At 36.9% G+C, this 19630-nt stretch overlaps 1 protein-coding gene across 1 annotated transcript in view; it reads left to right on the top strand.

Annotated features, from left to right (window-relative positions):
* LOC139446027 (uncharacterized) overlaps positions 1–19630 on the top strand; it is a 59268-nt gene that overhangs the window by 7784 nt on the left and 31854 nt on the right. The window contains exons 3-6 of the mRNA XM_071227291.1: positions 11153–11242; positions 15813–15887; positions 16670–16763; positions 18369–18602. Coding sequence (XP_071083392.1) covers positions 11153–11242; positions 15813–15887; positions 16670–16763; positions 18369–18602 — 493 coding nt within the window. The remainder of the gene's footprint in view (positions 1–11152; positions 11243–15812; positions 15888–16669; positions 16764–18368; positions 18603–19630) is intronic.

The following is a 19630-nucleotide window of genomic DNA, read 5'->3' on the forward strand; positions in this document are numbered from 1 at the left end:
AAGAGATAGGTACAAAATGTCTGATTGGGAATAGTTTGACAGTAGCCCTGGCAAAATGTATTTAGATACATGTATAAAACAATGTGGTCATGCATACACTAAAGTTGACTAAAGTTTTAGCTTTGTTCAAACATATATATGTCAGAAGGAACGTGTTCATAGTCATGAAGAAATGCGAAATTTGGAAACTTAAAATTGTCGTGTAACCATGTATTTATATTGTGAATTCGTGTCATGAAACAATATATCACGTGACTAACCACGGGTCCGGGTAGTCCTGTGGGTACTCGGGTCCTACTCAGTACCCACCCGGCCCGAGTACCCGAGTTACACGTCCCAGCCCTAATAGGAGCAAACCTCAAGGACCCCAGTTCCCTACTTGAGTTTGAACACTGTAATTGTGAAAGTGGTGGCCTGCAAGGTTATGTCACTGGTCCTTCTAATTTTACTAGCTCCTCAATAGCTGACTTACGTTAATGTTGTACCATGTATTGTCAATTTGTGATGTATAATTTCATTTTACATGTACTCGATTGTCAGTTGACAGTTTACAAGGTTTAATAAATTGTAAGACAATTAATAATATCAGAGATTTCACTAAAGTGGTAAACATCTGGGACCTGCATAACTTCGGGCTTTCCTCCATTAAACTCAGACATGCCATGATATACCGTATTCGACGTAATAAGCGACCAGGGCGCTCTAAAAATTAGAAATAGGGGGCGCTTATGAGAAATATTATTTTGAGTTGAAAGATCATAAATTTTGTGGTTTATGCAAACATCCTGAAATGTTTACATACGACAGATATATTTTTCAAGAATTTAATTGCCCATAGTTAAGGGTGCATATAACACACCTGCATAACTTCGGGCTTTCCTCCATTAAACTCAGACATGCCATGATATACCGTATTCGACGTAATAAGCGACCAGGGCGCTCTAAAAATTAGAAATAGGGGGCGCTTATGAGAAATATTATTTTGAGTTGAAAGATCATAAATTTTGTGGTTTATGCAAACATCCTGAAATGTTTACATACGACAGATATATTTTTCAAGAATTTAATTGCCCATAGTTAAGGGTGCATATAACACACGAGGCCGTATTATGCACGAATATATATGTCTTGTGTACATTGATCAATCGGAAGGGGTGCTGATTGGGATTGTTCACTAGCCAATATATTAGCAAATATCGCCGTGGGCGCTAAATAGAGCGGGGCGCTTATTACGTCAAATATGGTAAGTGGAATACTGTTAAAAGTGGCTTTAGACCCAATTCACTCACTCTTAGCTCACCTGTCTGAAAGTTAGTTGAGCTCATGTCATGGCCTTTTTGTCCATCATTTATTGTGGCACTATTTTTAAGTGGGCAGTAACACTCCCAAAGAAAATTTCCTAACATATATTTTATTCATAAAAATATATGAGTATATTTGTTTTAAAACTTTAATGATTTTTTTCTCACAATTTACCACATACAAACCTGACAACATATTTGAAAATCATTTTCAAGAAATTGGCCTAGACTTTTAAAGAAAATGAAATAAAAACACACAGTAATGTGTCCTTGTTTTGTATCTTGAAACATCAGCTGTTGTTAAGACCCCTAATTGTTTACTAAAGACATCTGAAATCTAGTATGTTTGTATCTCTAAAACATCTGACAATACAGAGACAGTAAACAAAGTGTCTGCCCACTTGGACTCTGCTGACCCCTCAGTGACCACAAAGTACATGTACAAGCATTGATCTCTCTAGGAATAAAGGAGTTTAAATCTCCTCTATCATCTTGTTTTGTCACAAATGTAGATGGCTAACAAGTTTGCACAGCCATACAATTGCCTTGAACCGCTGCCATAAGATATTGAGATAGACTTTAACGAGAGACAAGGGCTACGTTTGTAGACATGTTATTTCAGCATTATCTTTCTTGAAGAGAATAAAGCTGCCCTTGCCAGCAGTGATTTCTTGATTACTGTATAGATGTCTATTCAGTAATTTCTTGGATAACATACTTGAAGATATAATACTGCTTTGTACTTACTGAATTCCATTCTGCTGACTCGTGTTTTTTGTGTAAGTTTAGAGTAAGGTTGCTGTTGGACTTATTGGACAATCAGTCTTTTAAAGAGTTTAATATGTATGTTTGGTTTCTAAGAAATAAGTTAATTTCACATAATTCTGTATCTAAATAACTCTGTCTGTATTAGGGTGATACTGATAGCAAGTAATATTTCTGTTTATCAAATTTTGTGGCCTAAAATGAAGAACTGGCTGGATTTTTTATTTATTTATTTTTATTTTTTTTGTAATTTCAGAACAATATAAATTGTAAAAATTGTCTTAGGCATTGTAATGGAAGGTATAAAGCACCAATTCATTTCAATTTCCCCAACTTTACGGTATCCATTCCTTGAAGTTTCCTTCATTTAACAGTGTGCCTATGTATTGTCCATCTAGGTGAGTGAGTGAGTGAGTTAAAGATTAATGCCATCTCAGCAATAAATTTCGACCATATAGAGACAGCCTTATCTAGGTGATTGCTGGGTAAAGCAAGTACTATATTTGTCTTGCATATGGAAAAGAGATGAGTCTTCCAGTGTAATATAATCTATTGATTTTCAATTTGTGGATAAAGAAACTTATTTCAGGATTACCCAAAAAATGAAAAAAATGAAAGATTCAATGGAAAGTAGGTGGGTGATAGGATTATTGTGTAGACTTAATGGATTTCGTCTTAGGTGCACTTATCGCAGTAAAGAAATGCATTGCTCACTGGAGATGTGAGTACATTTATGTGACAGCATAAATCATAATTCATTATTACTATGACGCTCATACCAATGAAAGGTTGTCAAGACAGACAGGTGATTGAAATTTACAATTATGTTATTGAAATGGACTAAGTATTCCTTACAGAAAAAATGACAGATAAATAAAACTTATTTCTGTATAGAGTCTTTAATGCTTTTTAATGGTAATGTATTTGGTGTATTGTGATATGGGTGTCGTCAATTTCAGTAGATATGAAATCGACGTGATAAATTACAAGTAGGTAATGTTGTACATTTCATTGATCAACAGAATGCCAAGGGTGTAACACAGACATGAGTGAAGTAAAGGGAAAATGGTGTTATCAGAGTGAAATAAAATGGTAGTTTATATCATGAGCTGATAGATCTAACGTGATATGGCTGAAATAGAAAGGGTGTTTTGGTGCTTTATGAGTTTAATAATGATGTTGATACAGGGTTCTTATGAAGGATTTATTTACCATGACAAATAATCAACAACATATCATTTCCAGATTTGTATATGCTTTCTTTCAATACGATTTCACTGTTAAGTGTTAAGATAACATTATGTTTCTGTGTAACCTGTATGTTTGTCCTCATTTCAAAGTAAGAAATATGATTTTTGTTAAGTTATCAATTTTATTTTCGATGAGATTTTACACTTAAGACAAATGGGTAACTGAATGTGATTTACAACATGATTTCAGCAGGATCAGCTGCATATTAATATAATACCGTATTTGACGTAATAAGCACCCAGGGCGCTCTCAAAATTAGAACTAAGGGGCGCTTATTGGAATATAATTTTGGTTGAAAAAACACAGAATTGAAAGATTGTAAATTTCGTGGGTTGGCAAAAGCAGAAAACGTCCGCTCTCAGTATTTTACCCCTTTAGATGTATAGGTCTCTTACAAATAATACTACCTACGTACTTGCAAGTATTAACTTACATATCTATGTATTTGTGATAACGCAGCTCCACATTAATGATGAATAAAATGATCGTCGACGCCCACACGAGTGAGTTTTATACTCAAATAAGTAAGTTTTGTGTACACTGATGAATCAGAATGGGGCGCTTATTGGGATTGTTCACTAGCCAATATATTAGCAAATATCTCCATGGGCGCTTATTAGAGCGGGCGCTTATTGCGTCGATTACGGTATATGTAAAATCACAATTACAATCTGTGCCATGAACTTTGAAGTATACTAGCCTTACATTCTTACATATCCCACATTCTCAATTTTATGATTCATTATCCAGGGATAATTCTAGGGTGGGGCCTTGTGCTTTTAGCCCCTAAATTTGAAACAAGGCCCACATTTTAAAATACAATGGGGCATTTTAACATTGTGCTGTATGGGCAAGTGTGGGTATAACTCTGGAATATTTGAAATTTTCACATAAAGGGCCCATGTCAGAAAATTCCTAGAGTGAAACATGATTATCTTATTCATTCTTATTAATCACTGATAAAATAACAAGTTTGTTTATCCTAATAATATTTTGCTCAGGAAAATGTATATCCATCTTAAAGATCTAAATTTCCAGTCTTTAATGAACTCCATATAACAGTTTATACCTTTTGTGACAAATTGTTCCATCAAAGCAATTTCCAATATATTACATTTCAATGTAAACGCCACACTCAGATCACAAACAGGATCAAATAAAAGTATTGAGTTCACCCATATCTTTCCCTAATCTAGACCCGAGCCTATTGTTATATAACAGCACAACACAGAACCGCCGCCATTAATCAACAAAAGACTTGCAATAATATACCTGTCTGCGTCCGTCAACCTAATAACTGTAACCTTATTCCAACATTTAATTACATACCTAATCTCAGGATAAAAACACAACAAATTGTGACAGAAGTACATACTAGAACACAGTGTGGCACCTCCAACAGGTATATATCACCACAGAATAGGGCCAGGCTTCCCTGACGGCAGAATAATGGCCATATTGTTCAAAATCTACTTGAGACTGCATACTAAATCTCTCACAGTTAAACTTGACTCTCTTGCGATGTTGACATTAGTTTCACATTGTAAAGGACGACTCTCGTGGTCAGGTTGGAAACGTGTAATTCGTCTGGAGGAGTGAAACAGGCTGCAGATTTCAGGCTTGTTTTGACTTGTTGTTAATGGGACTTACTTGACGACGTCGTTCGGCTTATCTGTAGTATTATTGAAATGTTTTAAAGCCTCCAGCACGATCTTAATGTTTGTTATGGATCAGGAAATTTGTCCCTCTTACAAAGCCTGTGGATGTGTATAGGGTTCTTGTTATCGTAGAATTTGGTGTTACTACTACAGCTCCTGACAGACAGTTTGTTGGTGGACAGATTGCCAATTCTGCCGTTCCTTTTCGCACATTCTCTGTGCAAATTGTTCTGAATAGGGTTGTTAGTCTTTGTTTGTGTTCACACTTATGGTCTAAGATCAAAATTATTCATTTATTGATTCAGGGATTATGTTTTCATATCTATTTCTTGCAGTCACTATTTTTTTTTCAGTGACTTTTCTAAGGTGAAGACATGTTTGAAGCTGGGGGGAGGGTTATAAAACACTGTAGGGTTTCAGATCGGTTTATTTTTTCATAACGCTGACTGATTGTCATCCAAAATGTCCGCAATATTTTTTTCAAATTAAGTCATGTTTAGGTATCACCTTTGAAATTTAAGTGTACCAACAAGAAGAATAGTTTTGTAACTCCTAAAACAAACATAATCATTAAAAAAAATTTTTTTTTAAAAATTGAAAATAGTTATGATCCATCTTTCCCTCAAATAATTGAAAAGTAGGGATTATGAGTTGTATTAACAGTTTGCTATGGTATGCATACCAAGTTTTGTATAACATGGTATATAGGCAACAGACTGTAAGCTATTCAGTGTCCTTGCACAATCCTTTAAAAGAACTTGGCCTGTTCCTGGAAATATGCAGTAGTCATATGTAAAGTATATGATAGGTCAAGGAAAGCCAGTTAAGCACAGTTCCAACAGGATGTCTGATTATTGGTATTGGTTTAAGTGTTCTCAACGACACTGGCCCTGTTAAAACAGAAATGTACAACACGTATAGATCAATCGAGTTCCTGAGTAGTCAGTCATAAAGCAATCCAATAACAGTCCTGCCTCTACTTGTTGTCATCAATAGAACTGATATGTACATGACATGTGAAGTGACACTGATATACCGATAACATAGGACCCTCTTAACTGCCTGACTGATTGATTGCAATCGATTACAACCAGCACTGAATGTCTCCCATTACGTGATTTTGTTAAAATGAAGGTAGTCTAATAAATATACTCTTTTATTTGATGAAATGGACACATGGAATTTTTTTAACAGTACCTAGCACTACCTGGCACTAGTGAGGTGACATGGGGTTAAGCGTCTCTTCGCTTATATAATGTGCGTGTTTGTGTGGCTGCTTGTTTTAGTCCGGACTAATGCTGATTTTATAGTGCTAGCCCATTGAGACATCATGGCACAGTTCAAAATGAATACCCAACTCAGACACAGTATAGTAGACCCGTGAAGATCCGGGGTAGAATAGGTCTTCAGCAACCCATGCTTGCCGTAAAAGGCGACTTACAATGCCTGTCGTAAGAGGGGACTAACGTAATCAGGTGGTCAGGCTCGCTGACTTGGTTGATGCATGTCATCGATCCCAATTGCGTGGATCGATGCTCATGTTGTCAATCACTGGATTGTCTGGTCCAGACTTGATTACTTACAGACCGCTGTCATATAGCTGGAATATTGCTGAGTGTGGCGTAAAACAACAGATAAACAAACTAATACAGTATTACCATCTTTTAACGTCTTGTATGACGCGGCCGTGGATTGAACCACCAAGTGGGTAGCCTAGTAGTTAAAGTGTTAACACATAAAGCCAAAGGCTCAGGTTTTATTCCCAGCTTGGGTACAATGTGTGAAGAACTTTTCTTGTGTCCCTGTTGCTGGAATGTTGCTGGAATGTTGCTGGAATGTTGCTGAATGTGACAAAGGCCCTACTCACTCACTTTAACAACATCTTTTCAAAATGCAGAAGTTGTTGAGTTTCATCAAAAACTGGAACCAAATTTAGAACATAGATTTTAGGAGTTCAGTGATACTTTCCCCCTCTACTTGCTGCGTATCTCGATACACTTGTCATGATACAATATGTATCTCAATATGCCAGAAGAGCAACACAAAGGTCATGAAGTGAAAAGGTATTTTTGTAATTTATTGAAAACATTTAAGTCACTTAATCTTGATGCAGAATCTCCTCACGTAACTGTGCCAAGTAAACATGAAGTTTGGTTCAGTAGCAACTTTGGCATTCTGTATTGCACTGGTAATGTAAATGATTGTGTGATGGCGCCGAAGGTCTGTCGTCAAGTTGGTGGTGCTATTCACGTATTTTAGATGAGTGAAACAGTCGGGACAGACTGTTTCTTGCATGTTAATTGTTCATACAAAAAGTAACAGGGAAGTCCAAACGATCTTAAACAGCTAATTTCAATCTCACGTTATTCCCGCACTTGGCAATGTTTGGCCTTTTGTGTAACCAGCGGCTTGAAGTGCCCTACATTTAAAGCTTTGCGATTGGCTGTTGAGAGAGTGTCAACCAATTACAAGAAAGGATGCCTTTCACCAGTTAAATTGATGACAGGCAAACGTTATAAAAAGAACAATGTTTTTGTTGGAAGATAAAGTTATTCTTTCATTAATTCTTTGCTTAAAGATCAAAGGCTCTGACTGATAGAGTACTTTTAGAGAATGGGCTGATGTCATGACACTGTTCAAATTACCTGCCCATGATCTAACATATCCTTGGTAACATCATTATTTATAAAGATAAAACCCAAAGCTAATCTTAAATTTGTGTTTTAGAAAAATATTAAAGTTTGTTCTACCCCCATGTGCAGTGTAATAGAGTATCATTTTGTCCTAAATTACTGTAGAATCCAATGTCCCCGTGCTTTAACTACAGTAGTTCAGGGCTAAACTTAGTCATAACACTTTTTTACACTATCAAACTGGATTTTTTAAGTAAGTACAAAATATGTGTGTACAAGGCCCAGTTACACAAAGCGATCTTAACTTTAAGAAGATAAAACTCCCATACTTAGGGACCAATCATTTGATATTCTGGGGAGGGCTGGGATTCTGTATTGAGACCAGATTGTTTTTCAGTTTGAGCTGCAAAAAAAACAGATTTTTTCTTAGATAAAACTATGAGCCCCAGTTATTTTTCTTCTAAAAAACACATTGCGACAGTGTAATTTTTGTGGCAGACAAAAAACTTTTCTCAAATAATATGGACAGAATTTTATTTTTCAAGATTTTTTATAGGACAATTTATTGGGGGGGATAAAATCCTCCCTCCCCTCCTTAATGACTTTGTGGAACAGGGCCCTGGTCTATGTATTGTGTATCATTATACTCCAAGGCCCACTATAGCAGTGCAGTATGTCAGTGTATCATTCCACACTTAATAATTTTATGGCCCCCATTTATGGCTAATCTTGGAGATGTCAGTTTGGGCTATTTCCACACAAAGAATGCATGGTCAGTTGAGATGAGTTTTATGAAGACTGTCACGATAAATCATGATCGACAGTGTTTATGACAGAATTGTCAATACAAGGTCGCCAAGCTAATAAAATCTGTGAACATGCTTCAGCTACCTGGCAGGACAAAATTTCTGTCCATGATCGATAGTGGTTTGTTATATTGCATGAACTCATTGTAGCCCCAGGTTACCTGAAGAGACATGCTTGATTAGTCTTGTGTTCAAACTAACTGTATATTGATGCATCTGAAATAAACCTTTCTCTCCTTACCATCGTGCAAATCATGTGATAGAGAATATTTTATCATTTAGAAATTGTTTTGACCGTTTTTGTACATTGTACGAGTTTGTTTGTTTGTTGTTAAACACTGCACTCAGCAATATTCCAGCCGTATGACGGAGGTCTGTAAATAATCGAGTCTGGACCATACAATCCAGTGATTAACATCATGAACATCTATCCACGCAATTGGGATACGATGACATGCATCAACCAAGTCAGCGAGCCTGACCACCGAATCCTGTTAGTCGCCTCTTACGACAAGAATACGCCTTTTACAGCAAGCATGGGTTGCTGAAGACCTAATCTTACCCAAGTGTTCACGGGTCCATTGTACTAGTATCAGAGCTTTATTCAGATTGTTGTGAATACTTATGGATCAGTTGACTTGTGATATTGAGATAAATTAGAGTCAGTTCATTTCTGATTACTGGCCTACCTTGGTAATAGAGAATATATTGTGGTATGGATTTTCAACCTTCCGTTGGAATTTTGTTGCCCATTGCAGGGATTTGCTAGGGAAAAACAGGAAGGGACATTTTCATGATTTTATCAACTTTTGATATGACATTCTTCTATATAAACCTAAAGTGGAAAAATGTGTTTATGAAATTTTGGATGAGATTAAGTAAGTCCAAGAAAAGGAACCAATGGGAAACCAGGTAGTGTTGTGCGAAGAACAGTTTCATAAGCCAATCAATTCTGGCTGATTACTGTTGATGCATATTTGTGCATCACTCAAAATGGCACCAAGTCAAGTATTGTGGGATTTGGGAATTTGTTACGGTTGGCGTTTGATTTTGCACAATGTCGACAAATTACATTTGTGTAACTCACAAAATGAAATAGCTGCCTCCTCAAGAAAAATGAAGCTTACTGACACAATATCATTATTCAGATCTGAGTTCTCTCTATCGCTATACAAAGATCAGAGGACATCCCTTTACGGATCACGTCAGAACGACCTTTCGTCCGACCAATCAAAGCGTCGCTTACCAGATCATGAAAGTGACAGTTAGAATGTGTTTTCTAATTTGGAACCTCGAAAACGTTAACACGGGGTATTTCGAACAACAGTTCGAGCCCATAGGACTGATTCCGTCACAATTATCGTCTATGTCTCACTTCCGTGGGATAAACATTTTAACGGAGGAGGCGTTGCACAGAACGTGGGAAGCACTGCCATACAATCTCAACCATATATTAGACATTCCGGAATGTTCATTTGTTCAGTTTTCAAAATTTTAATCGAGAACTGTGTCAACATATTTTTCAAGTGTAGTCTGAAATGGAAGTCGCCAGGTTGAAATGAGTGCCTGAAAGCTCGAGAAAGCTGCTTTCTAATTGGCTGATGTCGACTTCTTGTTAGTCATTTCAGTGGTCGGTCAAAGTTTGCAAAAGGTCGTTCTGACGTGACCCGTAATGGGATGTCCTTAGATCTTTGTTTAGCGGCAGCGAGAACTTAGATCTGAATTTAATGAGATTGCTTACTGACACAGTTGAGGATTTGTCACGAAACATCATTTTCAAGGCTGTTTATTTGCCATCCTCCATCCAACCAATTTGGCCCCATAAATCCGTAATACGAAAAAAAAGTATGGATCTATATTTTCCCTCCTCCATTCAACTAATTTGTCTGGCCTTACTAATATATGAAGCCTAAACAACATTCACACATACCTGGACACCCATGTAGTGCTTCTGGATTACACTTGGTCCCTAGCAACCTGTGCTGGTCATAAGAGGCAACTTAATGGATCTATTGTCACTCAGTGACTTGGTGGATTGCACGTCATTGTATCCCCATGGTCGGGATGGTTGCTTATTATTTACAGTATAACTGGAATGTTGCTGAGTTTGGTGTTAAGCATAAAACCCAGCATACACTGTACATGTGATTGTTGAGTGAGCAATCTTGCAGGTCAATCGCATTAAAATCAGACCTTAGTTCCCGTTATCGGTAAACAAAGATCTGAAGACATCCCATTAGGGGTCAGAATGACTTTTCATCCGACCAATCAGTGCGTCGCTCACCAGATAATGAAAGTGACAGTCAGAATGGGATTTCTAATCATGCAACTTCAAAAACTTTAACTCCGAACGATAGTTACGGGCATTAAAATGACTGAATCCTTACAATCTAGACCATCTATTAGCCATTCCAGAATGTTCTTTTGTTGAGGTTTCAAATTTGTAATCGAGAATTTGTCAAAATATGTTGCGAAGCGTAGTCGCAAATTTGAAATTAGTGCTGTAAAGCACGAGAAAGCTGCCTTCTGATTGGTCATTCCATTGGACGGTCAAAGTTCGCGCAAGGTCGGTCTGACTAAGACCCGTAATGGGATGTCCTCAGATCTGTGTTTAGCTGAAGCGAGAACTCATAAAGATCTGATTTTAATGAGATTGCTCGGTTACCATGTGTTATGATGTTATGATGTGAAAGTATCAGAATGTAATATATGTGACATGTGATGTGTATTTGCTGCAGTGGTGGGCTCCGTGAGATCTCCAGGCAATAGGCGCAGCTACCATGAAGACTATTTGTCAGCGCTGACAGAAACACCCTCGGACGCAAGATGTGAGTACCTTTAATATCTGTTTATTTGTTTTTGATTCTTAAATGGCAGTTCATATCCGAATGCCAACTTTTGATCATCAGAATCGACATTTTCTTTTGCTATATATTTCCATAAATGCCCCCAACAGATGCTGTTTTTATCCATTATATGATAAAGTTATTCTTCCATGAAAAATTGCAAGTGATTCCAAAGTGTTTGATTGGCTAACCAAGCAATTATTTTGCATTTATATTTCCATGAACCCCAAAATAGGCCATGCTCACTACCAGACTGCTGTTTTCTGATTGGATGATAATTGTGGGGGGGGGGCTTGCATTGTATTATTGCGCTGAACAATGTTGCTGATTTCATGTTGTCAGTTTCTGATGTAAACGTTTAAGTAAGCTCAGTTTTGTTAGTTTCATTACAAACGGGACCTCATCCCACAACTTCTGAGTGGAATCCAGTGTCATTAGGAAAGGTTGTTGGTTGGTTGGTTGGTTGATTAACGCCTCACTCAGCAATAATCCAGCTATATGACAGCGGTCTGCAAATAATCGAGTCTGGAACAGACAATCCAGTGATTAATATCATGATCATCAATCCACACAATTGGAATCGATGACATGCATCAACCAAGTCAGCGAGACTGACCACCCGATCCCATTAGTTGCCTCTTATGACAAGCAATGTCGCCTCTTACGGCAAGCATGGGTTGCTGAAGACCTAGTCTTACCGGGATCTTCACGGGAATCATTAGGAAAGGACAGAAGGAAGTCATTATTACTCGATTTACATGATGATCTCTAATTGAAGTAAATTAGGGATAAATTTGGTCCAGTATTGACAGAGATGTATATTGTTTAGAGTATGGTTTTGACAAATACCACTGTTGTTAAATATTCCATAGAGAACCAGTTTAGATCGATGGTCATTGATTTTACTTGTAAAAAATCATTTTGACCAGCTTAAGACAATGTTTAAAAAAAGAAATTTTAATCCTATTTGAAATTAGTTTCACCTGGTAATACAGCATTGGGGTAGCCTAGTGGTTAAAGTGTTCACTTGTCATGTCAAAGGCCCGGGTTCGATTCCCCACATGGGTACAATGAGTGAAGCCCATTTCTTGGTCCCCCGCTGTGATATTGCTAAAATATTGCAAAAAGCGACGTAGAACAATACTCACTCACCAAGTTATACACTATTACAAACTTTATATTACTGATATAGGCAGTTTTAAAAATACGTATTTCATGTCAAAAATCATTTCTAGAGAATACATGCCTATGTTTTCAACAATTTGTACTCACAATATTTCAGACAGTTCAATGAGTAAGTCCCTGCTGCTACTGTTTCTATTAACAACTATCTTTGCATTAACATTTCAACAAATGTATCATTCAGTCATTTTTTCTGTGCATTATTTATGTGTTCATTTATTAATTATCCATAACTGTTGATATATAATGATATGAATATTTTCTGTGTTTTACTGCCTGTGATATATAAATACTAATTGTTTTTTTACCTGTTTATTTTATGCATGAAAGAAAGCTCTATCGTTCATATTAGCAACATTTTGTTGCTTTTCTCTCTCTTATGTCTGAAGATCAGTCAACAATACAAAGAAATTCTTTTTTAGATTATATCCTTCAAAGGGAAATAACTCTTATTTCTACATATGTTTTTCTTCATGTAAATCCTATTTCAAGTTTAAAATTGTAGTTGAGGAAATGAAAATAATATTTGTTCCAAGTCATTTTAGCTCTGTTTTAACATCTACCGTATTCGATGTAATAAGCGCCCATGGCAATATTTGCTAACATATTGGCAAGTGAACAATCCCAGTTAACACCCCTTTCGATTGATCAATATACACAAAGACTTATTTATTCGCGTATGATACACACTCGTGTGTTATATGCACCCTTAATTATGGGCAGTTAAATTCTGGAAAAATATATCTGTCTTATGTAAACATTTCAGGCTGTCAGTATAAACCACAAAATTTATCTTTCTACTCTGTTTTTTTTTCATCAAAATAATATTCTAATAAGAGCCCTCTATTTCTAATCTTGAGAGCACCCTGGGCGCTTATTACGTCGAATACAGTAGTTTTTTTTCTTGTCAGTAATAATGTGATCTGACTGGAGATAAGGAACACAATACTGGAACAGGTTACGCCTTGAGAAATATATGTTTATGTTGATAAATTGAATGTATATATCATTTGATTGTTTTCTTCAATAGTTAAGTGTATTAAATCCATATAAGGTAATCCTGAGGAGGAAGTAGATCAAGAGGACCTCAGTGATAACCTCAGTTGTTGTATGTACAGAGTATACTATTTACCTGCCACTAATCTTGAATATAATCATCTTAACTTGAGGGGCATTTGTCAGAGAGTAATTTCTTTCCAAACTGAAAGCTCTACAAAGGCCAGAATTTTGTTTATTCTTTGGTTTACAATTATGTCAATTATAATGAAATAAATAAACATAATATTATTTTATTTTTTTACTGTTGAATGATTATATTTTTTTTTATGAAATTATAATTATGTGATAATGGTCTTATTCGATACCAAAAAAACACTATCATTACCCAATGTGAAAGACAACAATGGCAAAACAAATTTATCCGGAGCCATGGTAAACCAAGAAAAAACCAAAGATGGCCTATACCTAAAATGAGCTTCCAGTTTCGAGGGCAACTTAAAACTGATCTCGGGGCCTAGGGTGATTGATGGTGAAGCAGAAGGAATTGGGTACCACCTGTTAATGATAACAATAAACTTAGGCATCAGATGAGGGTGGCAGTGGTGGTTGTATCAGATGAAATTATTTTGGAATGGTAAAGAAAGATTTAACATTTCTCTGTGGTTGGTACTAATATGATCAACACTTGGAGAAGAACTGGTTCAGGTTAATACAAGAATTTAACCGTTTCTTTTTATAAATATTGATATAATGTTTCAGATGCATTCATGTTAATCATGAATTTTGTATGGAAGATGAAGTATATTAAAATGCAGTGTTTGAAATTAATTTATATTTTCACTTGTCGGCAACAATAGACATGCTACTGAGTTGTAATCTACCTTATGGCAAAAATTGGTAGTCAACAAGGAAATGTCATTAGTCCTTCATGAATGTGACTGATCTCGGACAAGTTGACTAATTTCGAACCTTGATATGTGGTATGAATTAGGGCTGGGACGAGTCCAAATTTACTACCTGGGTACCCGACCCCCTATTACCCGACCCTACCCGGGTACCCACTGCAGGTCTCAAGAGATGGGCACAAAATGTCTGATTGGTAAATGTTTTATCGCAGCCCTGGCCAAAACTATTTAGATACATGTATCAAACAATCAGATCATGCGTTCACTGAAGTTGACTGAAGCTTTACCTTTCCTCAAACATATACAAGTCAAAAGAAATGTCTGCATCATCAGAAAGAAATGCAAACATTTTTGTCTTGTGTAACCTCTGAGCTATAGTGAGTTTTTGTCATTAAACAATATATCACGTGACTAACCATTGGTCCAGGTAGTCCTGTGGGTACCCAGGTCCTACTCAGTACCCACCTGACCCGAGTACCTGAGTTACCCGTCCCAGCCCTGGTATGAATACAGGTCAACAGGTTCTACAGTAGAAAGTCATGTCGCAAATGAATTAGAAAAATTTAGTCCTTTGGCATATTAAGTAATTAAGATATGTGACTGGTACGTTGTTAAATCTTCATTGTCATGGTTTGTGTACATGTTGACACTTGCCATATCATCAAGGTAAGATTGCTTTGAAATGAGTCAGTGCTGGCAATTTTCACCACTTGATGAGTAACCACAATTTCATATAATCTTGTGGACATATTATCACATTACTATACATACAGTTCAAGATAAACAAATTGATTAATAATTCATGTGAACATGCATAATATTAATTCACATTGTTTGTATAATAGTTAACTATTGTTTACACAATGCATTTATCTTTCTCGACCTATTGTTTAATGACATCACAGTAACGGATGGTTAAGGTCGGGTGATACTGCAAGCTTCTCATTCTCAAAATAGACAACGCTATTTCTTCACATCTAATTATAGAGTGTGGATGACAAAGAGATTGTTACATTTGTGTGTACAACACAATTATTTTACAAGAGCCAGAATTTGTTTAATCAAAACCAATACTGACATTTGTTTTCTAAAATCGGTATGACACTGTCTCTAATGGAGTAAGGGACGTACCATTTGATATTCTGGGGGTGGTGAGTGAGCTGGGATTCTGTTTTGAGACTAGATATTTTTTCAGTTAGAGCAAAACCAGATTTTTAAAAATCATAACTATGAGCCTAAATATATGTTTAATATAAAACACCTTGCAACAATGTCATTTTTGTGGCAGACTATATTATTCTCTTTTTCAATAGTCAGAATAATTTAAGAACGATCGGGGGCAAATTATTTTTTTCAAAAAAATACCAGGCTCCCTCCCCCCCCCACCCCAGAATGTCAAATGGTTGGCCAGAAATCTCTAGTGATGACCTACAAGTACATATTATTTGTGTGTGTTTGTGTTGCAGCAACCATGGGAAACCCCAGCTATTACATGTGTACAATACAGTTCCAGCTGTCTTCAAAGCAGTGTGAAGAAAAAGGTAGGTTGTGTATTTGACTTGTTGACATACCGTAAATATCCTCATGAACAACCAGGCTGTCAAACTAATGCTAATATTTTTATCATATTGAAGCACTAATAAGAAAAAACATTTTCAAATCAAATTTTGTTTTGGCACCAGACTTCGACTGTTTGCAGACACCATGCCTTTCATCTTGTGTCATTTTTGTTCGTTTGTTCTATAATGCAATTGCATGAGAAGACTCATTTCTTGACCAGACAATCCAGTGACTGATATTGGGAGCATGCCATCAGGATACAATGACATGCAATCAACAAAATCACTCTGCCTGACCATCCAATCCGTTAAATCTCCTCAACGAAACAGCATGGGTTTGCTGGGGGCAATTGTAACCGGCATCCCCTGGGCTAAGAGGCTGTTTGTTGTAAGAGCCTGCTAAAATAGAATTTGGTTGGACAGGAGTAGATCGTTGTTCATGCTTTCAGCCACTGGTTTGGCTGGTCCAGACTTGATTCACAAGCCATGATGAACCTGAAGTATGCTGACTGCAGATTTAAACAATATTTCACTTGTTCACTGTAGAGAGTGAGTGAGTACGGTTTTACGCCGCTTTAAGCAATATTCCAGCAATATCAAGGCGGGGGACACCAGAAATGGGCTTCACACATTGTACCCATGTCGGGAATCGAACCCGGGTCTTCGGCGTGACGAGCGAACGCTTTAACCACTCGGCTACCCAACCACCCCCTTGCACACAGTAAAAAGCTTTGTTACATTTGAGTGTGGCCATGATGTTTCAGGGTGGATCGTTCAGAAGGGGAAGGAGGACGAGATAGCGAGGGATACGCTGCTGGAGTGGTGTGTTCAGATTCTACAACACTGCATGAAGATCACGTGAGTACATTACACTGTAACGGGCAGTCCTTACCAGCAAGCCTTGCAGTAAGACTATACTCCTTCACCAATTCACAGTGCTATTAAATTCAATGATATGATACACAATGGCTATTTTAGTATTTATGTATCAATTATAATTGTCATCTTTGCATGCAGAACTGATTCCATGATGGGATTTGATCAGAGCAAAAAAAAAATGCATTGGATATTATTTCTGCATGGGCATGTTATTCTGTTTGGTTTTTTAAATCATTATTCTGTATTTTTTTTTAAATTATTATTCTGTATGAGCAATTCAAATATGACAACAGTCTCCTCACGACATTATTCAAAGATTAGCAGATCTTTCTTGTTTTTGATAATGGACCATGATTTGTTTGGATGGACCATAATTCTGGCAAATTTTAAGGTCCATTATTCTGGCAAATTTTAAACCCCCTTATTCTGGCAAATTTTGAGGCCCATCAATGGATCTGAAAATATCATCAAAACTGACACTGTATGACAGTTTTCTCATATTCAGTCTGATCATGTATTTGTGTTTAAAAAACATAATGATGAACAATGAAAACGTTTTTAGAAAGAATTTTCCTTGTTCTATCAAACTATGTATTCAACCTTTACATATTTAGTGTTGTTCTAGATTTGTTAAATGGTGATTTATATAGCTCACTTTTTTGCAAATATGTGGGCTGTTCATAGAATCTTAGGCCATCACTGGAAAGTGTTTACTTTGCCTCAGGGAATTGATCTGCATTGTCGTTTCCCTCTGTGATACATATAGCACCTGTTATGTACATGTTTTTACTTCATGTTGGTTGAGTACAAAAGAAGTGTTCAAAATTAAAGGCTTCTGGGCTACTTGAGGTTTGCTTCTACTTAAATCTAGGGACCCTTAAACTGTAAACTTTTAATATTAGGATTATGACAGGGACCCTATCCTTTCCAATCTCATTAAAAACAGACCTCAGTTCTCGCTATCGCTAAACAAAGATCTGAGCACATCCCATTACGGGTCACGTCAGAATGACCTGGTTGCTTACCAGATCGTGAAAGTGACAGTCGGAATGTGTTTCTAATCATGCAATCTCGAAAACGTTAACACGGGGTATTCCAAACGACAATTATGCCCGTACGGCTGATTCCGTCAAAATTATCGTCAATCTCTCGCTTCCGTGGGATAAACATGCACAGTAAGTGGGAAGCAATGCCAGACAATTTAAACCATATATTAGACATTCCAGGATGTTCGTTTTTTCAGTTTTCAAAATTTTAATCGAGAACGGTGTCAACATATTTTTCAAGAGTAGTCTGAAATGAAGTCACCAGATAGAAACGAGTGCAGTGAAGCTCGAGAAAGCTGTTTTTTAATTGGCTGATGTCGACTTCTTCCTAGTCATTTCACTGTCCGGTCAAAGTTTGCGAAAGGTCGTTCTGACGTGACCCATAATGGGATGTCCTCAGATCTTTGTTTAGCGGCAGCGAGAACTAAGATCTGATTTTAATGAGATTGCTAGACTTTCTTGCTTAATTTTGAACAAAGAACAGTTCAGCGAAATGTAGCTTTATACTTCTAAAGTATGTCCTGCCTTATTTTCACAGACGAGACCAGTATGCACAAGAAATAGAAATTGGTTTTGACAAACCTGCTCAAGTTCGTTACTATGGTGACACTAGAAAAGAAACTTTGTTAAAATACCGAAAATCGCCAGTAAAGCCTTCAATCAACCCAGCAGTGAGAGGCAAGAAACCACGGATACCTCACATGTATGACGACCGCAACGAGGGGAAACAACTCATGCTGACTTCACACATGGATGGAACAACAGTCGCATAGTATCCTTGCTTGAGAACAACAAATTCAAAACAAATTCTCATCATAGTTCAGGATCCTGAACTTATATTGTCTGAACAGACATACTGTGTAATATGTATTTGTGAACATGGAAATTGGGTCTTTAAAAGGCATTTAGAAGTGGTACACATAAGGAAGAGAATATATGGATGTCGACTTCTTAATTATGAGGAACACAATGTTTCGGAGTATGTGCTTACTCCTTCATCGGGTGAATGATGAAGGAGTAAGCATATACTCCGAAACGTTGTGTTCCTCATAATAAAGAAGTTGACATTAATATATTCTCATCCGTTTGGAAATTGGGAAGAGTAATTGTCAGAATTTAGTTATAATCTGTACGGAGCTTCATTTGTATTCATTTTTCAATTTATTTCTACATTCATCCTCTATATCTCCAGGGCTTCCATTTGGGTAAACCTACACTAACACCTGGATTCATTGCAGACCTGTGGTTCTTGCAATCTCAAATTACCCGCCCTTGATTTCCATTTACCAATATGATTGGCTGTGCTACTAGGTCTAACGGACCAATCAGAATGTAAGTTACAAACCAGCCTCAATGTTGGATTGGCTATATCAACAACATATGGTGGCCAGTCCAATTGATTATGATTGAGTTTGCAAGAAATTCAACAATGAAAAACACTGACTGACATTCAAAAGAAAGCCCTGAAACATCTTTGGATGGAAAGAATGTCTTCATGTCCATTAAAACTGGCAGTGGTTTTGGGTTTCTAGGCAATATGATCGAGTTACCTCCCTTACCCTCACCCTCAGGCTAAAAAACATACTAGTCTTGGTTCTCAGGCACTGCCTGCATCATCATAAAGTCTGCTGCACATTTTGTTTTCAATTACATCCACAATTTTTTTTTAAATTATCCAAAATGCAATCCAATATAGCATGCAGTTACTTCCCTTTTAATGCACACTGCTTTACTGTGCATCTTCTGTTATAGTCGTGGGGGCAATAGGAGTTGGTATGCTTGTTCATGTAGGGAGGCCCT

This window comes from Haliotis cracherodii, unplaced genomic scaffold (assembly GCF_022045235.1).
Source record: "Haliotis cracherodii isolate W230 unplaced genomic scaffold, xgHalCrac1.p SCAF_6, whole genome shotgun sequence".
Taxonomy (NCBI): Eukaryota; Metazoa; Mollusca; class Gastropoda; order Lepetellida; family Haliotidae; genus Haliotis; species Haliotis cracherodii.